Source organism: Vulpes vulpes, chromosome 5, assembly GCF_048418805.1.
Source record: "Vulpes vulpes isolate BD-2025 chromosome 5, VulVul3, whole genome shotgun sequence".
NCBI lineage: Eukaryota > Metazoa > Chordata > Mammalia > Carnivora > Canidae > Vulpes > Vulpes vulpes.
In genome coordinates, this window is record NC_132784.1 from 114,223,528 (window position 1) to 114,246,391 (window position 22,864).

The window sequence follows — 22,864 nt, forward strand, 5'->3', positions numbered from 1 at the left end:
GCTATTTAGGTGAAAACAAAATCAAAGACCCAAATAAATTCTTTTGGGTTGAGGGTCATTTCTTGTTCATCTCCCTTAGAGACACAAGGTGCTTGGAAGTAACAAGTTCAAGAGGGAATCGGCATGACGGTAAGGAAAGTCAAGACGGGGACTGGGCAGGTCACTGGAAGAGCTCATTCTTTAACTCTTAGTCACCATTATCTACATACTATAGAACAGTCAATTACAGAAAGTTCGTATAAAGTGACAAGAATATGAAGTAATAAGAGTCAGAACACGACAACTATGAGCATGTAGCTCAGAATACAAACATCATTCTGTGTGAAGCCATCTTAATCCTGAGGGTCCATAAATCAAGTTTGAGTTGGAGGAAGATTAGGCAGTCAGTGACATCTTTTCATCATCTCAGCATGAAATCCGTTCCCAAACCAGCGGAGTGACGTTACTATCTTAACAACTTCCCTCAATCTCTCCAAACTTCACTTTTTTCATTGCAGGTGATGAAACTGCTTTCCACCTTCGTGCAGCACGAGAACCAGCAAATCGGGTTGCACAGCTACTGAGCTATCACTGCTTGAGTAAAGGAATGGAGCCAGTGACTCCACGGCACAAGAGCTGCAATCACGTGCAACACAGAAGTGTCTTCCTGCAAATCCCCAAAAGGCGCCTGGTTCTGCAGCCCGCTGGCCGTGACGCCCCCTCAGGGACACCAATTCTGAATACATACCCGTTGTTTTGAGCAAAAGCAATCCTTCTCTTGCACACAGGCCTTGGCAACAGAAGCACAGAGGATTTCCATGTTGACCTGTGCCCTCAGCTGGGTTTCTCCGAGCGGGGCACAGTCTGTTCAACATGCCTATTCTTGACGCCAGGCTCACCTTGTCAGGATCACCCCCAAAGTCTAAGTGCAAATATTGCTTTGGAGCCTGTGTACCCAACCCTGATCTGCAGCCCACAAATGATTCGCTTTTAAGCAACACACCAATGAATTAGACTCCCGTTATAGCACTTGTTTAGGAAAAAATGTTTATTATTTTTTTCCAAATTATGAAAATGATACATGCAAAATATGGTATTAGGATAGCACAGGAAAGTACAAAAAAGAAAATAAAAGCTACCCATGACCACTCTATTCCTTAGAATTGATAGATGGTATATCTATCGCTGAATTTCTCTCATATATATATATATATATATCTTTTTTTTTTTTTTTTTTCCTCTGTGCTTAGATTTTATCTCCATAGAGATCATTGTTGATGGCATCCAGGTTCTTAGAAGGACATCATGGTGAGGGTTCCATATGTGAATCAGGATCGAGTGGTTGTTTCTTGTTCTTCCTGGACTTGATGACCTTGAAGAAGAGAGAGATAAAGACAGGACAGTTGAGACGCAGCTGATTCTACCTTTCTCTCTGCACTGACTCTATCTCCCCGCCACTGGCTGCATCCCCTTTGCTCTTCCTTCCTGTAAGGCTGTCACTCTCATCCATCCGCTTTAATGAATTCCCATCCTTTGAGTCACCCCCCTTCCCACCTTGGTTGAGACCCTGAAATGAGGTAATCACTCGCATACAGCAGGAGTACCTGTGGACAGGGCGGGAGAAGGAGCAGATGTACTCAATGGCAAGAGCTGAGGGGAAGGTTCTCACTGGGAAAACACGTGGGAGGAGGGTCTGAGCCTGCGAGGGAAAGGCTGGAAGGTTTGAGGGCCTCAGAAGTGGGGAGACTTCAGAGTGTGGGCACTGCTGTGCATCTGGATGCGTCAACCTTTGTATTGATCTGTGTCATTCTAGCCTTTGATAGTCTTCCCACAATCCTGCATGGATGTGTGTGACAAAGAGCATGGACTTCGTCCTGTACGACCAGCCCCTTCCACTGTGTAGACCAGTCTGTATATAACACTAAAATAAAAACTGGTCCCTTTGTGTTTTGAGATATTCAGTGGCACTGTGGATCCTTTAGGTCTGGCATGAACTCTGTTTAACAGCCTCTGGGATAGATGACATTCCCCGCCTATTATAGATGAAGAACCTGAGGTTCCTGGTGTTTAAGTTCACCACGTTAGAAAATCACAGAGCCAGGATTTGAAACAAGCCTGCCTTAATGAAGCTCAAATTTACTAAATAATCTCCCTACTCTGATACATTCAATCAACTCTGTAATATTTAGCTAGATATTATATACTTTGAAGGCCTCAATAAGATTACACATCCCCTTCTCTGAAAAAGGAAAGAATGACAGGAAAGGACAGTCAGTCTAGTTTTCTTAAAGTCTTCTTTGTTGGAAGAATGATATTCCCCAGAAGTTCCCACCTTCATGAAACTGTGAATTACAGATCTCAGCTTCTTCACATTGTCACTTAGTTCAAAGCAGGTAAGTCTGAGTTTATCGCCTTCCTCACAGTCGACTTTGGTCAGTCGTCCATACACCCAGACCTCCATCTCCCCTGTATTATCTTTTATCTCATACGAAATGATTTGTTCATTTAACACGTTCTTCTGCAAAAGAAAGTCAGAACCATTCTCCTGAGAACAGGATCAGGTTTCCACATCAATTAGAAACACAGGGTGTGAGTGTAAACTGTTGTCTCTGACAGGTTAACATGATCTAGAGGTCCAGAATGAAGGGCAGCAAATAGGTTAAAGTATTTTGTTCAGGGAATTCTCCTTATGGGTCTGGCGATTGTCATTAATTCTCATTAAGTAGAGAATTATTTCAGTCTATAATTTTCCTTTTTTTTCTATTCTCTATTCACTCTCAATCTGCCTGAATCCTTAATCTAGATTATCCAGTCACATTGCTCTAGGTATCCTCTCACTCACTCTACTCACTAATTCTCCATATGCACCTGTGTGCATAGCCACTTACACAGGGGGCACAGGAAACAACAGGGGTCGAAGGAAAGAGCCACCCTAGAAGACATGTTAAATGGAGTATGGAACAAAACTCGTCATGGAAATTAGGTTGGCTCAGCCTAGTATTTCCATGAAGTGCTGGGACAGAAATATCTACACCAGTTCTAAGAATTCACCAAAATTCTACATTTCATTGCCCATATTAATAAATTGGGTATTTTTAACTTTTGTTTTGTTTTGAGAGAGAGAGAGAATATGTGTGGGGCAACAGATGGAGGAGAGAGAATCTTAAGCAGGCTTCCCACCCAGCATGGAGCCCAATGTGGGGCTCAATCTCACAACCCTGGGATCATGACTTGAGCCAAAATCAAGAATTGAAAACTTAACTGAACAAACCAACCCAGACACCCCATACATTGTGTATGAAACAACCTGATTTCTCTAGTATTTTCAATATTTATATTTCCTGTTAGATAATGCTAATGTCGATGCCCGACAATATTTCGATGAATGAGTGTGAAAAGAGGAGCACTTTGGGATTCAGAGGATCAGAATCTTAGCTAACTGTTGGAAACAGCTGTGTTTTAGGGCAGAGTCTATTGATTTCTTCCTCTGGTCGTCACCGCTAGCATCCAAGTTTGGGAGGACAGTTTTTTATTTACAGTTTAGCTGTCACCGAAATGGATGGGACAGAGCTCAAACAAAATCATGAAGATATGGACACAAATAGAAAGTCTGCACTTCTCTGGACCAGGGTGCCTGTGAATAGATTATTAAATCTGACAAATGCCAAGGATTCTGAGAAACTCTTTCTGCAAAACTTGCATGGCATTACCTCGGGAAGCAGAATATGAAGAGCTCTCCTGTCCCGTACCCTGAGGTGGGACACTTCTACCCAACTACCCTGGTCACTGGTACCTTGAGTTCCTGTGTTTCAGAAGTGAACCAAACTTTACTTGGCAAGTTCAGACTTCACATTCTGGGGTTGCAGAAGAAATAGTACAACACAATGGTGTGGGCTTACCTTGTGCACCTCATATATCCCATTCACAAACGTTCCTGGCTTTTGCAAGTAAAGATCACTGATTTTTGGAGTTGCATTTGCCTTTTGGATCAGTCCACTTGAGACGTCCATCTTTTGGTCAGCGCTGACATCAGACACAGAAGAGGCATCGTACACCTCCAGAAACCCATTGCGACCAACATAATCTGATATGGTGATGATGTTCTTTGAGACGAACTTTTCCTTCAGGTTGACCTGGAAAACCTTCACTTGGAAGAATTGGCTCTCAGTAGCTACAGTGGCATGGAACATCTTTTTCCCCGGCTCCATGGTATCATATACAAACGGTTCTGTTGCTTTCAGCACCATCACTTTCTTGGGGCCCTTCTGGACACCCTCTTCTCTGGCAGCTTCTCTAGGTATAGCCTTCAATCTTGGTTTCTACTTGGAAGTACACACCAAAAAGAAGCATGTTAAGAAAGAGAATAAACCGTCACTTTCTAGTGTGAGCTTTTGGGCTCAATGTTGAGCCTCCAGAAATACCTGATGGGATGGATTTGGGAAAAAAAGTGAGCTAGGTAGAAATGGCTGGCCTGGTATAATGTAGCCCATGAAAGACATAGAGGAGAGTTTGACATAATTCTATTTCTCCATTGTTTTAAGAGTTTGGGAAGAATATGTTTTCTTTAAAAGTGATCAACCCAAGATAAAAAGTATTTCTCCTAGAAGAGTCCTGTTGAGCGAGGAAGTGGGCAACAGCCATGTTGTCATGAAGGGATTCCCAGTGGAAATGAGGATGAATATATCATCTTAATTTACCAATCAATTCATTTTAGTGAGCAAAGTAAGATATAAACAGGGAAGAAAATAAATCCCCCTAACAGCACTGACAGTGGGAACGGCTCCAATCAGTAACCACTGCTTTCATCTGGAACCAATCCCAGTAGATGTCACTATTGAAAGACGGTAACCGCGAGCTCTTTTCAAGAAGTGCTGTGCTAAAAAGAGATTAAATAAGCACCGGAGAATCTCATTGAATCTCCCTAATCTGGGGCTCTTGAAGAGTAGCAGAATGAGCCATCTGAAGGTATGCTCCCTTGGTATAAAATTATTTTAAGCTTATTATTTTGAAAAAACAGCAAATATAGGAAACACTCTACAAAGAGACCAGAAATTGCACTTGTGTAAGGAACATGCATTTGTAACAGTGTCTCTCTCTCTACCAGGAAGAGAAGGGGACCCTAAATCACAACAGAATCTTATGATGAAGGATGGCCTGCCTGAAGTCTGCATAAGAAACACCGTTGTTTATTCTGTTTTTCCTGGTAATCTTCATAAGTGGCCTCCACACCTTCCTTTCTCTTGTCTTCGGCTGAAGATGGTATTTCAGCTGGTGGTTCAGGCCACCGCAGGGAGTTACTAAGTTTTCCCTGGTTTCTCCCAGGTGTACATGAGGTACATGTTATAACAGATTTCTGCTCGTTTTTCTTTTGTTGATATGTCTCTTATTACAGGGGTCTCAGCCAGGTATTTAGAAGGAGAATAATTTCCTCCTCTTCCACACTTCTCTGTTGGAATAATGGTAGGACCCTTAGGGAAAGCATGCCAGCGGAGAACTCGCCAAGAATCAGGGGTCTGATTCTCGTCTCGTCTCCCCAGGGGCCTGAACCATCATGTTGGAGTTTCAGGAGAGCATTTGGAATTGGAGGAAAGTATTGATCTGCAAAAGAAAGTATGAAGGTGAGGGCAAAGGTGGGCTCTGGGAGTGCCAGGGCTGAGTATGAGGCCACAACTGGCTGTCTCACAGGCTAGCAACGCTTCTTGTGATCTCACCTAGAAAATTATTATGGATCTACTCTGAGGCTCATAGAAGCATATTTGATGGGCATATTTTTCTTATGCTCATTCCAGGCTTGAGGAATACTGGAAATAACCTAAAGCCAAAATATACAGAATTATTTTTCTAATTTATGGAATAACTGAGTATTTTTTCTTATACATTAAAACAAGAATTTAATTCTACATTGGTTGACTTAAATAGCACTTTAAAGCATATGAAGTGAAAATAAAAACCTCAAACTGGATTATAGAAAAATATGTGTCATGTGACAAAATGATATTCTTTGTGCATACATAATAAAGGATAAAAATCCAAAAGACACTTTCAAAATGTGATGTTTGATGTAAGAGAGATCAGATAGCAAAAAATTTACTTATTTTTGTCTGTGTGTCTCCATTTCCTAAATTTTCTAAGGTAATATTATTTAGATAATAAAAAACGAGAGAGGAAGAACTGGTGATAGTGCTTTGGTAGGCTCTGTATTTCCATTCCCTCTTCCACCGCAAGTGATCTCTGTTGCTGTATACTGAGGGAAACACAAAAATAAAATCAAACAAACAAATGACCAATTATATTCCATGTGGAATAAGGATGATCAGCTGTCCACTGGCTCATAGGTGATTTTAATGCAGAGGGGAACATAATAAGAGTTGGAATTTGAATTCAGGTAGGCTTTTAAAATACACACTTTGTAAATAAGCAAGTAATTTAAATAAAGAAATAATTGTATGTAGTTGGGGGTTGCCCTTCCAGGGTTCTGTTGGTCCTTGCCATGACCTCACAGGGAAGGGAAATACTGGAAACAGGAACCTCGTACCTTGATTAAGGAACTGCTGGATGGGGGTGTTGGCAGGGATGCAGGGAAGGCTTGCATTTGTGCCTGTGCTGGTTGCTGAAGGTATTAGGGACTGACTCTGTTCCTGGGATGGCTACATCCTTACGGTGTAATCAGTTTTGGTGGTTATGTCAACCCTTCCCTGTAGAAAAATAGATTTTGTGTGTTTGTGTTTTGTGTGTGTGTGTGTGTGTGTGTAGTCATTTTTGAAATTAGATGAAATACAATACACTTTCATTTCATTCTTACTATGTAAAACAGGACCTTAACTCTACCAATTAGATCCTATTGCAAGGGGAATAGGAGTGAATACACAGACATCCTACCCTTACCTTCCTCTCATCTCAGCCGGGATCAATTACCTCACTCTGCAAACCTGAAAAGCACAGGTGACTGAAATTTCATTGGTCTGAGATAGAATACGGTGGCTCTACATTTCCTGCAGAACTGGTCCAAATCCCTCGATGAGGCCTAACCCCTAGAGCTATCTTTCTGCAGTAAGGGTAGCATGTTTCACACGAGGTTGGCCACACTTATGGGCACTGATGAACTCAGCCTTTCTCATCCAGTTCATCAGTTTCTAGCACCCAATCTTCAGTACATAGGAGACCCAGCCCTCCAAGCATCGGGAGCTCTAACCCTGACCCTGACAGAGAGGTTCTCTCAATGCATGATTCCTCAGCCATGGGTTCTGCTGTCTTTACAGCGAGTCAGGCAATTTGAAACTTTCAGCATTCTGAGCTCTATTCACCGTATTGAATAGTCCACCCAAACCATGACCACTGGCCGAACGTTTCCTCAGTAAGATTGGGGAATTTTGCTGTAATCATGGGCCTTTACTGCCTTTCATTGTTTAATGACAGCTATTAAATAGTCATCCCATTAGTTAATTAGTCACAGTTTCCACCACTTCTGGCATTCAGTAATTTAATTTTTAAAGTATCAGATGTTGATAGGCATATGACAGAGCTGCTTTTGTAGGGCAGCGTCTTAGTGACAACAGTCTCTGGCTACCTTGGACACCTGGCTTACAGAAACAACCCCAAACCTAATGCTGTCTGCCTAAATGTAAAAAAATGAATTGAAGACATTTTAACATCTGCATTTCAAGTCTAGATTCAACATATGACAACTAAATGTTCAAACCTTAGATTTCAAAGCCTGGATTTGAACTAAGCGCTAAGTAAATGCCCAGTGCACAGAAATGTCTTCATCATTGTTTTCTTATGTTTTTTTCAAAAGTTTGTACTCTGCTCCGATAAGCAGTATTTCAGGCTTTATGATGACCCTGTTGGAAGCTCTGTTATCGGCTCGCCTTATAAAAGAAGTCTCTCCATTCAGGTCGTCCACATATACTTAGCAATCTCATTGACAGGACGATCTTGAGTTATTACCTTTTAAAACTCAGTTTTCATAAATGGGCATCACAAGAAGAGGACAAGGATGATGAAAATATAGTCTTGGTCTGGATCAATTTTGAAAGCATAAGCAGGTCATTTTCTCTTGAGTATATCCTTCACCTCCTACCTTGTCTATGAATCGTGCCCTTCTGTGCTGCTTGCTTCACGGACACATAATAGCAGAAATCAAAGGTGATAATGATGTTTCTGGATTTGAATCCAAAAAAAGCAAACAGAACACATGCCCTAGAGAAAATTGTTGGGAGACCCCATGATGCATCAGTGCAAGGCTTTCCCGCTCACCTAATGAACCACTGACTGTTTGGTCAGACACTTTTTTGTAGGCTCCCCGTGCAGGTGGACAGACCCCGGAGGAGAAATGAGTGACTGAGGGAGCAGATGAGCCTCCCTGGGGTGGTTGTGCTTCAAGAAGTATGCAGGGCAGCAGAAGGATTCTCATGGGATTAGCAATGACCCTGTCACCTGTATAGGCCGAGGGGGACTTAGAAAGTATCCCTGCCAAGCCAGTCTGCAAGGCAGAAGTAGAGTTGGCTTTAGATGGGCACCTAGGTCCTTGTCATGGCAGAGAGACAGGGGCTGAGGTTCCAATGACCAGATAAGGTCACAGCTATGGCCACCAGTCTCAAGATAGACACAGGTATGGGCAGCTAGTCCCTTACACCAAATAACCATGAGAGACTCGAGGGGAGAAAATAGGGTCCTCACACTAACAACAACCATAAACACAAAATTCATTGAGAAAAACTCTATGTAGGAAGACCGGCCTCGGCTGGTCACAGTGGGTAGTTTGGGGTTTGAGTGAGAATAATGATTTAAATGTTGATCCCTCCTAGCCTTCAGGCTGTCTTACAATTCTTCCCTGTCCATTCTCCTCAGATGTAGGCTTCGTAGCCCAGAGTGGGTAACCACAGGGGTACACAGGGCAGAAGCAAGGGCTGGGTGGGAGGGCAGTCGGTGCACACAGGTGTCCACTCACTTTGCCACCGCTGTCTGGCTTCCCATGGAAAACAATATCCATAACCTAAGCTTATTGTCTAAGGAGGAAGAAAGACATTGATTTTTTTTTTTTTTACACTCGTGATAAAAGGTGATACAGAGGAAAATAAAGGGAACCGTGAAAGTGAACAAAGGGAAGATCTGACCTACTCTGAAAGGCAATGTCGGTGAGGATCACCAAGGAATACATTCAGTCTGGCACGACATAGTGGAAAACACTTCAGCCTAAATAAGATGAAAAGACTTCTTATCAAAGGAAGTATTAAAATACCTCATCTGCTTAGGAGCAGATACTGACAAAACACCTGACGTGGCTCGGAGCAAGGTGCTAACTACGCAGGATGTGGCTAGGAGCACAGGAGCTGACAGTACACAGGATGTGGCTCAGTGCACAGGTGCGGACAATACACAGGATGTGGCTAGGAGCACAGGTGCAGACAGTACACCTGATGTGGCTCGGAGCACAGGTGCAGACAGTACACCTGATATGGCTGGGAGCACAGGTGCTGACAATACACCTGATGTGGCTTGGTAGCACAGGTGCAGACAGTACACCTGATGTGGCTCGGAGCACAGGTGCTGACAATACCCGAGATGCTGCTTGGAGCACAGGTGCGGACAATACACCGACGTAAATAAGCAGAATGGAGTGGAACCGAAATGGGCCGTAGGAGCTGAACCCGCTTGTCACCCATCATTTCCCGTCCGGCTACGTCCCCACATGCTCTAATCGTGGACAAGGCAAGGTAATCGTCCCCTGGAGGTCAGAGGTCACCTCCGGCATGCACACCCCCTGATAGAAAACGACTGAGACTCCAGGAGGCTCTCTAGATGCCTGCTTGGTGAGTGAGTGACTTAATCAGAGAAGAGTTAGAGACGGTCGCCGGCAGGATTACAAGCTTTTTCAGGATTCTGATGAACCCTGTAATTTCTGCGGAGGGCGGCAGGTGGGAGAGGCGTGCGCTACCTTGACCGAGGCGAGGCTGGCGGGAGCTGCCGCTGGCGGGTGTGAGCTGGGGACGCAGGGCTGGGCTGCGCGCCCGCTGTTCCGGGGCGGCCTGGGCGGCTGCGTGGGCTCCGAGGATATGTTCATCCTTTTGAAAGTGTCCTTCAGCTCATCGGCGCCTCTGCCGTTCTGAAGTAATGATTTCGTTTCCTGGTTAGTGGTTTTCCACGTCGCGTGGATTGCAGCCTCTCTCTCCATCCTGTCTCTCTCGCACACGCACACACACACCCCGATGTGCACACTGCAGTAACCCCCGTAGGCAGCGACCACCAACCTCCCCGCCTCACACCCTACCGGGATCACAATCGTCACTCTGCAAATACTAACAACTCAGATGATTCGAATTTCATGGGTTGTGAATTCTGTTCACCACTGCTACGCACTGGACCGCGTAAGTTCCTCAGGCGAATATTGGGGTTTATTAATTGTAGAAAATCAATCCCAGGCTCTAAGAGAAGCAGGTTCCCCCAAGAACTTCGGGGATACTATTTAACCATAATCACTGATTATTTTCCCAGGAGATTATTTCCCTCATCTCCCTGTCCTGCTCATGAAGCAGGATGTTCCTTTCTTTCTTTTTTTTTTTTTTTGAAGATTTCATTTATTTATATGAGAAGGAGAGAGAGAGAGAGAGCATGAGCAGAAGGAAGGGCAGAGGGAGAGGGAGAAGCAGACTCCCTGCTCAGCAGGCAGCCCCTTGTGGGATTTGATCCCAGGACCCTGAGACCATGCCCTGAGCTGCAGGCTGATGCTTAACCCCCTGAGCCTCCCAGGGGCCCCAGAACAGGCTGTTCTGAGCTCTTTGCTTCCGGAGAGACAGAGCAGCAGGTGTCAAGGGTGATCCTGGTCTGTGTCTGGTTTGAAGCCACACGCTGGAGAAAGTCCTTGGGGGACCCAGTGACAGATCAGAGCCAAGCTTTCCCGCCCACCGAACGAGCCACAGACCCGATGGTCAAACACCTGTACACGGGCCTTCTGAGGAGCCACTCCAGGTCAGGGTGACGCCTGCGGCATGTGGTGGAGAGGTTCAGGTATGGGGAGGAGGAAGACCATACCTTGGTGGAGCCACTGCTGCATGGGGTTGCTGGAGGCTGCTGAGGAGCCTGGAGGGAGCTCCCAGGTGACTGGGTACTGGTTGCAGAAGGTTCTGGAAGCTGACTCTGTTCCTGCGGTGGCTGCATCCTCCCAGATTCATCTTTTTTTGTGGTTTTCATATTCTTTTTCTGAAAGACATTTTTCCTCCTGGTTATTTATTGGTTTCCAATGTGAGATGAACCAGAACATCTCTCTCTTTCTGTGTCTCCCTGCCTTCCCCCACCCCTCCCGTCACCGGGATCTTCCCTCTGGAAGAAAGGGCACATATTTAGACACCTCCCACGTCTCCCCAGCTCAGACACCAACCAGGATAACCAAAGTCCCTCTGCAGTGTTTAACATCTCAGAGAATTCAGATTTCCTCGTCCTGTTGGGGAAATCTGTTTCACGCCCGCCGCAGACTGGCCTGTGTCAACCTCCTCGAGAGAACACGGGATTTATCGATTCGTAGAAACTCCTTCCAGGCTCTGGGAGAAGCAGGTCTCAGAAGAACTTTGGATACACTTGAGGATGTTTATTTAACCAGGTCTTTACCTACTTGCACAAGACGAATAAGCCCATAATGGGCTTCTATCACCTGTTCCTCGGGTGCGGAAAACCCCAGGTTCACCTCTCCGCGTGCTTCATCATACGAGAGAGCGTCCCTCTGATTCGTGATTCCAGATTATGACCCGGCAACCACATCCTCGGAGATCTCGACAACACGCAGCCTCATCTGGGATTTCCCCAGGACGCCCCCAGTCCCTGGATTTTCATGGTTGCTTAAGCAACGGTAGGAAGTGTCTGTAAAATCATTTAGCTTGACTGCTTTTACTTTTCCTAATGAAAGCCCATTCGTCCCAGTGCACACCCAACACATCTCCCTCTGATCTATCCCTCTCGGGATTGGTTTGTCTAATTCACAAAGGTCAATTGTTGATAACGCTGTAGATGAAGGAGCTTCTGGAAGCACCAGGCATGTAGCTTCCTGATGAGAGCGCCCACGGACCACCCCACACACCCCATTCCTCATTATGAGGAGCTCAGGGGCGCCCGGGTGGCTCAGTGGTTGGGCGCCTGCTGATCCTTCTCACTCTCCCTCTCTCTGCTGCTCCCCCTACTTGTGCTTCCTCCCTCTGTCTCTTTCAAATAAATAAACAAAATCTTTAAAAAAATAATAAGGCATTCAGAGCTGATGCTATGCAAACAAAGCCCGAACGTGACCCTGTCCATTTGTCCATCTTAAAAAAATAAAATTGAAAAAATAATACTGTAACATCACACTCCTACCATGGAGTCAGAACGTGCCCAGTAAGCGCCCACCTGTGGACCTCTGACTCCCACCATCTGGGTAACCCTTGCAGAACTGTTAAGCTCTCCAAACCTCACTTTTCTCATCCCTGAAATGGGACGGGCAATAATAGCATCTCATGTGATAAATAACGAACGGTCTTAAGAAGAAGAAATGAGGTCACACACACAAAGCACAGCAGTTTTAAGAGTCCAGCTCACTAAACGGTCCACACACAGAAGTGTCAACACTGTCACTAGGGTGTCATGGTCCACATGGGGTGGAGGGGGTTGTATTTCTGCTCTGATCTGCAGATGCTTCGTGCCGCCTGTGTGACCCTCTCGGTGGCATGGGGATGCTTTACTAAAGAAGCTTCTCTGTCCACTTCTGCCGCGGGTGGTGACTTAATCCCACTGGCAGGAGCTTCAGAGCTTCGAAGCTTCTCTCAAAATCAGTTAAACTGGAAGCTTCTCTCTGAGTAGCAGAATTTAGATGCTGAAAACATCCTTTTGATTGGATACTATTTAAAAATAATAATTAAAAAAAATAATAATTGATTATTTTCCCAGGAGATTATTTCCCTCGTCTCCCTGCGCTGTTCACAAAGCAGGATGTTCTTCTTCTTCTCCTCCTTCTTTCTTCTTTCTTCTTTCTTCTTTCTTCTTTCTTCTTTCTTCTTCTAAGATTTCATTTATTTATATGAGAAGGAGAGAGAGAGAGAGAGCATGAGCAGAAGGAAGGGCAGAGGGAGAGGGAGAAGCAGACTCCCTGCTCAGCAGGCAGCCCCTTATGGGATTTGATCCCAGGACCCTGAGACCATGCCCTGAGCTGCAGGCTGATGCTTAACCCCCTGAGCCTCCCAGAGGCCCCAGAACAGGGTGTTCTGAGCCCTTTGCTTCCGGAGAGACAGAGCAGCAGGTGTCAAGGGTGATCCTGGTCTGTGTCTGGTTTGAAGCCACACGCTGGAGAAAGTCCTTGGGGGACCCAGTGACAGATCAGAGCCAAGCTTTCCCGCCCACCGAACGAGCCACAGACCCAATGGTCAGACACCCTTTTGTAGGCTCCCTGTGCAGGTGGATGGACCCCAGAGGAGAAGTGAGTGGCTGAGGGAGCACATGAGCCTCCCTGGGGTGGTTGTGCTCCAAGGAGGTTTCAGGGCACCAGCAGGATTCTTCTGCGAGTAGAAATGACTCTGTCACCTGTAGAGGCCGGGGGTACTTTGAAAGTATCCCTTCCAAGCCAGTCTGCAAGGCAGAAGCAGAGTTGTCTTGAAATGGGCACCTAGGTCATTGTCGCGGCAGAGAGACGGGGACTGAGGTTCCGATGACTGGGTAAGGTCACACCCATGGGGCTGGCCTAAAGGCAAATAGGCTCTGTCTTATCAGGAAATCCTGGAGAGATGTGAGTCAGGGCTGTGGAGGGATTGTGAATCATGGGGCTGACAAGAGCAAGCAAAACAAGACAGAACTTGAGAAATAATCCACGATATGAGATCTGGAATTAGGTCAAAACGCTTACCTTGCTCATATCAAAGGGTTTGTAAAACACAGAAGTCTCAGTGTTTCCCTTTGATGAACTAGTGGGTCGTTTTTGTTATATAGAGAACTCATACGGAGTACGGAACAGCTGAGGAGCCCTCTCGCGTCAGGGTGACGCCTGCAGCACGTGGAGGAGAGGTTCGGGTATTGGGGGGAGGGGCGTACCTTGGTGGAGCCACTGCTGCATGGGGTTGCTGGAGGCTGCTGAGGACCCTGAAGGGAGCTCCCAGCTGACTGGGTACTTGTTGCAGAAGGTTCTGGAAGCTGACTCTGTTGCTGGGTTGGCTGCACCTTCTTCTTTCCACCTTTTGGTGTGGTTTTGCTTTTCTGTTTCTGAAGTTAACCCCCCCCCCCCCAAACACACACTTCTGGTTAATCGTTTTCAATATTAGATTAAACACATCATTACTACTGAGCATATCGACTTCCTATTACTCGAGTCTAATTGTACTAAAATTTCTGTGCTCCTGAAATGCTGGAGCTACGGGGAGTCTATCCTCTCGAGATGATGGGAAGGCCGGTGGCCCACACAAATGATTGGTTCACGCAAGAGCTGGGAAACCTTCCTCTCCCCAGGTGGCGAGGATGCTGTATTGGGACTTAGAAAATCTAGGTTTGAATTTTGTGTCTCAGAGTGGGTTTTGGCGAGCTGCTCTCCTCGTGCGACTTCCAATTTTGTCTGCAGCTAACGAGGGGTAATGACTCCACATCTCCTTTGCAGGGAGTCATACATGCAAGGTCAGGTGCACACGACTCTGAGACCTAATGGCTGATCGGGAGCTACAAGATGCTGACTCTAAACCTCATTTTCTCGTCTTTTTTAAAGATTTTATCTATTTATTCATAAAAGACACAGAGAGAGGCAGAGACACAGGCAGAGGGAGAAGCAGGCTTCTCCCTGCCCCAATGTGGGACTCGATCCCAGGATTCCGGGATCACGCTCGGAGTAGACACTCAACCACTGAGCCACCCAGGCGTCTCTTTGCATCTCATTTTCATTCTGCCCCTGGAAGTCCTTTTTCTTGATTCTTCTTCTATTTGCAGGTTGATAAACGAATAAAGAGCTCAGTGTACATAGGAAGGTAATAGGGGATCCCTGGGTGACTCAGCGGTTTAGTGCCTGCCTTTGGCCCAGGGTGCAATCCTGGAGTCCCGGGATCGAGTCCCGCTCGGGCTCCCGGCATGGAGCCTGCCTCTCTCTCTCTCTCTGTCTATCATGAATAAAATAAATTAAAAAAAAAAAAAAGAAGGTAATAGGTGGAAGAGCCATAGGAGAAGCTTCCTGGGCAGGACTTTGCCATCCTACCTTGGACTCAGGTGTATCATGGACTGATCCCGAAGCCCCGTCTGCGGTAGATGTGGATTCCTCAGTGCTGGATGCACCCGGCTTTATTTTCTTCACAGGTATTGTTTCTTTTCCTCTGCTTTGCCTCATAACTGAAGCAGTAAAAAAAAAAAAAAAAAAAAAAAAAAGAGCATGATAATTCCAAGGGAGCTGGTCTAGGGCAGCTGTAGGACTTGCAGTGCTATGTCCTCTCAGCTCTGCTTGTGGGTCTGGGAGTGCTGGTGTCCTCCCCTCCTGCATCAGCCCACCCGCCTCAGCTACAGGTGCTGACCCGCGCTGCCAGATGGCTTCCTTGCTTCCCCATGGGCATGAGCACGCCTCTCCATCCTCTGCACTCTCGGGTACCTCCGTCAAATCCTTTTCCAGCCCACTTAGCCTCTATGTTCTTTTTAAGAAACTGCAGTTTTCACGATGCCGATTGTGGGTTAGTTCCTATGCAAGGTCTGTTTGAATTATAGAAACCAGAGAAAAGAAATCTGATCTCATTGGTGATGAGACAAACTGGTGACATTGGACTTGACTTTTTACACCATGTTTTTAGTGTCCGGTGATTTTTGGAAGAGGCAAATTCTTCACACCCCCAGGAGGTAGGTTACTCGCTAAGTCCTGTCTCATGTTTGTTGCTAGAGAATATAGTAGCGATGGATTAAATATTGTAATAGAACACGGCATGAACTGATAGAAGTATTCTTAAATCTCATGAATTTTTCTAATTTTATTTTATCCCTGTCCAACCTTTCTAATACGTAGAGGCCTCCATATCTTTCTTGTCAACCCTTTCTGCTTTTTTTCTTTACCTGTACCTCCTCAAAAACACCCTGTATAATACAGTGGGCCTCTTTGTAGGAAAGGGATTGTCTTAGCTGTCAACTCATGGCATCTGAAGGGCCACCTCATCTTGGCCACAAGGTCAGAAACTGGAAAACACCTCTCTGAGCTCTGCCGACATCAGGGCTCTGCTGGACGCAGGGGGCACACACCCGACAGTGAAGGCTCCTGTCCATTACCTTTTCTCTTTCCATTTCGAAGATTTATAACAATGTCTTCACATTCTTGCATTTCCTTGAACAGGTCTATTAGCTTGTTCACGCAGGCAACCCCTGGGAACTTCTTTTCCATCAGGTCGGCAATCTTGACCTTGTTATATTCTTTTTGCATGTTTGCAGTCAGTCCCAAATCATGGGCCAGTAGGGACTTGATTATGCTAAACTGGTAGTCGTTGCTGGGCTCCAGTCCTTTCAGCAGAATAATCTTCTTGTACTCACTCTCCATCTCCAGGTGTGGCTGAACCTGGGAGAGAAAAATACCGCAGGGCATTAGACTTTCATCCGCACGATGTAAAAGCCTGGTTGTGTCTACGTCAGTGAGTGGCCCATGCCGGGCTGTCATCCTCAAGTGTGTGTGACAAAGAAGAACTGAATTTCCAGGTGTGTCACAGTGGAAAATGGGTTGAGAATTATATTGGGACTCATATATATGGGTTGAGCTATATTTGGGACTTCTACGAAATTCTCTCCTTTTATTTATTTTTTATTTATTTTTTTAATTTTTTTTTATTTATTTATGATAGTCACACAGAGAGAGAGAGAGGCAGAGACACAGGCAGAGGGAGAAGCAGGCTCCATGCACCGGGAGCCCGACGTGGGATTCGATCCCGGGTCTCCAGGATCGCGCCCTGTGCCAAAGGCAGGCGCCAAACCGCTGTGCCACCCAGGGATCCCAAATTCTCTCCTTTTAATAATGACAGTTGAGTTGGGTCGCAATGGGTGTGGTGGCAGGAGGTGTGGAAGGAGGCAGTTGTCCCCCTGCGTGGCGTGTGGGCTACAGGGCATCAGAGTACCTGCCCCCCCTCCCATCCCGCATTGGGGCTGTGTCTCTCCCTAGATGCCCACCGGCTGGCTCCTGACTGAGCTGCCCACTCTGGCTGAAGGGGCCACATGCAGAGTGGGCTGCAGCCTCTCACCCCCCGCGACTGTCCATCCACCACGCTGGTCCTCAGCCCTGCACAGCTGACTCTTCCCGAGTCAGCCCATCATGCATCCTCTCTTCCTGGGGCTCAGGCCACGTTCTCGAGGCCTCTGGCCCCTCGACCTCCCGTGGGACGTCTATCTGCTCTCTCCCACAGAATCACAGCTCTGGTTGGCCAGGACTATTTAGTAGTCCTTTTGCTGGAGTTCTACTTTCTTGCTGGAGCAGGAGCCCAGCATTTATTGGCTGGAATTATTTCAATAGTTGCTTGATTTTACTCTTCTAAAGAGGCTGAATTCCTCTTATCAGTTGTTTTTGGAGAGCCAGATACCCCTCTATGCAGCCACAATTTTATCCTACTTGACATCCCACAATAGTTCTCCATTTGTATTTGAAAAATCTCTTGCTCTTTAGCCTAGGTTGGAAAGTCTTGGATATTCTGCATCTTTTTTCAACCGTAACTTTTGCATTCGTATGTCTTATGCTCCAGAAATATACACCACATCTTGCCTTTCAATGTTTCATGCCTTTGCTAATTCACTCCCTGCTGCCTAAAGTGCCAGTCACTTTCCTTCCTCTGCCTACCTCCTTATAGCCTTCACAACTCCACTGAGGTTCTTGTCTTCTGAAAGCCTCCAGAATTCCCATTTTGGACTGGGTGTCACTCCTCTAGGCCTCTTTATCACCTTATGTACTTCCTCAATGGCACTCAGTACATGGGAGAGATTCTAATTTTCTGTTTAAATTCATCAGTTCTTTTCACTTAGGGACCATGTGTTTGTGAACCTTTTGTATAATTGACATGTTCAAATTCCCAGGGCTGTCCTTTGACAGATGAACGGATAAGAAGATGTGGTCTATGTATACAATGGAATATTCCTCAGCCATCAGAAAGGATGAACACCCACCATTTGCTTTTACGTGGATGGAACTGGAGGGTATTATGCTGAGTGAAGTAAGTCAGTCAGAGAAGGACAATCATTATATGGTCTCATTCATATGGGGAATATAAGAAATAGTGAAAGGGATTATAGGGGAAAGGAGAGAAAATGAGTGGGAAATATCAGAGAGGGAGACAGAACAGGAGAGACTCGTAACTCTGGGAAACGAACAAGGGGAAGGGAAGGAGAGGTGGCCGAGGGGCTGGAGTTACTGGGTGACGGGCACTGAGGGGGATGCTTGATGGGATGAGCATTGGGTTTTACACTATATGTTGGCAAATTAAATTTAAATTAAAAAAAATTTTTTAAAGATTTTTTTGGTAAAATATTTTAAAATTTGTTTCTGATAGGCTTTAGTAATGGTTTAATAAAAGAAATATTTAATAAAAAAAAAAACAATGCAACACAAATTCCCTCTTGAGAGAATGTGAGCATTCCCAGATTGATGAGGCCCATAGAGTGAAGGGTAAATCCTCAAGATATAGAGGAATTGAAAATTATTAAAAACAAAGTAAAAACTCTGAAAGCTTCCAGAAATAAAGAATAGATCACCTGCAAGAATTCAAGGATCAGACTGAAACTGATGTTTAACAGTAAAGCTGCCCATCACAGGAAAATAGGGTGATTTTCATATAATATTCATCCAAATGCCGTATTTCAAAATCAAATAATTTTTAAAATGAAATTTTTGTGTTTTGTGTGTGTGTGTGACAGCATAATTTATTTGCAAAATAAAACCAGCATAAAGTGACAGGAGGCGATCCATAATCTTTCTTCATTCCACTTACATGTGAACATTCATATGCTTTATTGCTAAAATATTAGTGTGCTTGATTTTAGAGTAATGATCCGGATCCCACTATTGTGTGTAATATTATTATGGTCTTTAAAATATGTGTATTTAATAGCTTAAAAGGCCCCAATTCTGAATTTCAAAATATATGTAGCCCCAGGGATATCAGAAGAGGTCCTGTCTACCCATCTTCAGGGCCAAATAATTCTGAGCATAGAATTTAAAGCTAGTAATTCAAATGATATTTGAATGTGAGGGCCTGGGGATCCCTGGGTGGCGCAGTGGTTTAGCGCCTGCCTTTGGCCCAGGGCGCGATCCTGCAGACCCGGGATCGAATCTCACGTCGGGCTCCCGGTGCATGGAGCCAGCTTCTCCCTCTGCCTGTGTCTATGCCTCTCTCTCTCTCTCTGAGTGTGACTATCATAAATAAATAAAAATTAAAAAAAAATAAAAATGAATGTGAGGGCCTCAGAAACTACTGTCTGATATTCAAAGCATTGATAGTTTGTAAGACAAAGCCCTATATGGAAGCATCTATTGGAGGAAATATTCAATATGAAGCCAAGAAACACCACAAGCCCAAAGGTAAATAAGAGTAGGAACCTAACTTGGTCCTCTGTGCCTATGTCTTCCACATAAATACAGCGCTGAGTGAAGACAAGAGAGACAGGGAGCACATCAACATGGTGGAGGGAGGGAGGAAAATACGGCAGGTCACTGAAGGACCAAAAAAAGTGTCTTCAAGGGTACGATAAAGGAGTAAGCAAAAACAGAAGTACAAGAAAGGAGAATATAGAAGTGTCATAAGTGAAATTGAGGATAACAAGCAAAATCATATATGCTGATCATCAGCATATACATAAATGGCCTAACCAGATAAGTGACAAGTTTGGTCAAAGTGCATTTATGGAAAAAAAGCTTACAATCTTTTTTGCAAAAAAGCTTGAAATCTGCCAATATATTGTTAACAGAGATCATTTAAAGGTGGGAAAATAAAAGAAAAATATTTTACCATACAAAGAGTAACTAAAAGAAAACCGGTTTATCTATACTATCATTGCTGTAAACAGACCTGAAGATAAAAAGCATCACCAGAATTCAACACAATGACAGAGGCTGACCTTTGACCTTCTCGGGAAACAAAACAGTTGTGATTATGTATTTACCTGCTAATGGCAAATATCTATTATAGTTACTCTATAGTCATTTATACTGGTATAAATATTTGTCATATTTTATAACGTGATTTACATATTATAAAAGTCATATTCATAGTATTGCATAGTGTAGTCCTCTTCACACATCCACACACATTTTACATATATGTGTGTACGTATGTACATAATTACATACATGATATACATTATATTATTGTATATATAAATTTGAGAGAACTATAGAGCAAAAACCTCACAATTTTTGTGGTAGGAGATTTCGGCTTGTGTCTTAATTCCTAAATAAACATGATAAAAAAAATCAGATTTTGGAAAAGGACTAACATTATTAATAAACATAATTAACAAGGTTTAACATACAAAAAATTCTGAAATCAGCATTAAAAATCTCTCACTCTAATCAAGCACATATGAAGTGTTATTATAACAGGCCCTACAGAAAATCACTCAATTATTCTGAAAGTCTGTTTGTAGTTTGTAGTCTGTTGGCTTCCTGCCTCCCCCCTGTACTTTGCCACTAGAAAAAAAAATCAGCAATATTCAGGAAGGCAGACAGTAATACTAAAAAGAACTGAAGGAACAGCTTTGGCAGTGTAGACTAGAGTATAATATAAAAATTAAACTGTCTGAAGAGAGGCAAAGAGGCCATATTTTTGTGTAGCTCTGCCTGGGGAAGTGAAAGTTTTTCTGCTCTGCGGGTATGTGTGCATGTATGCGTGTTTTCTAAAATCATGATAATACCATACAATGCAGCTTTAAATCCAGATGTGTGTTTTTTTTTTAACTTAATATTATGTTCTGATACCTTCCTCATGCCCCTAACTTGACTTCTGCCCAGAACTCCACTATGGCCACCAAGAATTTCCAGTGCACCATTTAGAGAAAGGAAACCAAACCCTTTTTTTTGAACTATCACTCATAATAACCTGGGGAATAAATTTTTACATCTTCTGTACTCAGAATGCATCTCCCTTTGTTCAGGAGTCAGATGTGCTGTAATAAGGATGTCTGTTGTTTGCCTAAGTAGTAAAGGATTAGAATCAAGCTACTAATATTTTCTCGTCTCTGACTAGAGTTGATACCAGCTCCTGCCCCCCAATTCTTCATAACCGAACCCCCCCTAGTTGTTTTGTGTTCAGCCAGCAGGTGCCCACAGCTATCTACAGAAAGCCCACAGGCCTCACCTTGCTGAAGTTCTCCACCAAGTACAGATCTTGAGGTCAGAGATGCTGGAATCACTGCTTATGGAGGAAGAACACTCAGCAAAGTCCTCCGAGACTGAATAGCAGGATGTTATAATCTCCTGAAGGGCACAGGAAAAAGAAGTATTTTGAAAGATAACAAGTGCAGATGGCACTGATGAGAGTCACTCAAAACTTGACTAGTGCTGCTTCCTCCACACCACACTGTCCTCCGGAGAAAAGTTGCGAAACAATTTTGAGACTCCTCCCTCTCAGTGTTCTTAGCTTTCAGTTTCCTTAGTCAGAGAAAATAAGCAATTTCCTTCCTTCAAGTACTTAATTGAATGAGAGATCATAGCAAAGATGTAATTAAGTGTTTTTTTTTTTTTTACTATAAATGTCAGTAGACGGAGTTTCAGCATTAGAACTCCAGGGGACTTACCTGTGGGTCATTAGAAACCTATATTCCCTTGAATGATGCTCAAATGTTAGAGAAATAAGATGAGTCACTGGGCTGCTTATCCCTCACTTCCTGTTCTCAGAATGGTAGGAGGAGATGTTGGAAGAGTCCTCTTCTCTACTGGCACTTGACTGTACCCCTCAGAAGAGGGTGGGTCAGCTATGAAATCACTCTTGGTTTAAATAGTGCCTGAAGCATTCACCCAGTTAAAAACTGACACACCTGGAGTTTGATAGAAGTGGGAGGTCATTACAAGTAGGCGAATCTTTCCTTAGATATATAGCAAGGAAGTCGCCCTCCCAACTATGACTTGGCTATTTTACCTCACTGATCACTCATTATTCATGAATGCATTATTTATGGAAAAAACACAGGCGGGTAGTAAGGACATATCATGACAGCATAAGCCTTTGCAAATTCTGGAAGAACACTGAAACTCTAAACCGAGGGGGGCTTGATAAACCTTTCCTTCTGCAGTGTTTTTTCTGTGAAGGACAGTGGATGCATTCCAGAGTACCATGAACCCTGACATGTCAAATAAATGGCACCAGTCAGCTGACATGAGGGTTATAACCCACCAGCTGATTTGCAAGTAGGATGAAGCTATGGCTGGAAAGGGATCCCAAAGGACAGCTGGTGTTGGTGGGTGATGTGAGGTCATCTAAAGAGAAGAAAGCTGGTTATTTTAATTCAAACTATAGTTGTGAATTGAGTAGCTGAAGTCTAGATTTGGGACCATCTGAAAACCACCAAAGCATGAGAAAGACGTGGGAAAGCGAGGGGAATCTGGTGGCATGTTCACAAACATCTGTGGGTGTTCACTCCTCTTCTCAAGATGTGTGTTGCAGTTTTTATGAATGTATGGAGCTGGTCTTATGGTAATGGGTGGGGACGCACATTCGGGAGGTCAGAAAGTGCCCCATCTCAGAGATTAGAAAGTAGAGGACACATGGGGGAAAATGACCACATCAGGATATTTTTCTGTTCCTTTTCTTATAATCAGTTCATGTGGGATAATGTCCTTGGTTGGGGCTCCAGCATGTAACACACAGAGTACTGTTACCAATAAGGACAGTTCAGAATGATGCTCCATCATTCATACAGTACAGTTGGAATTTTAATAGATGAAACAAAGAAATGCTAA

General features: G+C 44.3%; 1 protein-coding gene across 4 annotated transcripts in view; it reads right to left on the bottom strand.

Moving 5' to 3' along the window:
* Positions 1-1,009: 1,009 nt before the first annotated feature.
* LOC112910072 (interferon-activable protein 203-like) overlaps positions 1,010-22,864 on the bottom strand; it is a 38,217-nt gene continuing 16,362 nt past the window's right edge. For 2 of the 4 annotated variants that reach the window (XM_072759766.1, XM_072759767.1), the window contains 9 exons: positions 21,264-21,382; positions 16,210-16,492; positions 15,164-15,294; positions 14,023-14,190; positions 11,011-11,178; positions 9,917-10,084; positions 3,879-4,298; positions 2,312-2,497; positions 1,010-1,351 (listed from right to left, as the gene is read on the bottom strand). In XM_072759766.1, the coding sequence (XP_072615867.1) occupies positions 1,283-1,351; positions 2,312-2,497; positions 3,879-4,298; positions 9,917-10,084; positions 11,011-11,178; positions 14,023-14,190; positions 15,164-15,294; positions 16,210-16,474 (1,575 nt within the window). In that variant the 5' untranslated portion in view covers positions 16,475-16,492; positions 21,264-21,382 and the 3' untranslated portion in view covers positions 1,010-1,282. Of the gene's footprint in view, positions 1,352-2,311; positions 2,498-3,878; positions 4,299-9,916; positions 10,085-11,010; positions 11,179-14,022; positions 14,191-15,163; positions 15,295-16,209; positions 16,493-21,263; positions 21,538-22,864 lie in introns of those variants that run through there. The other 2 variants (XM_025986320.2, XM_072759768.1) reach the window with 2 other exon arrangements.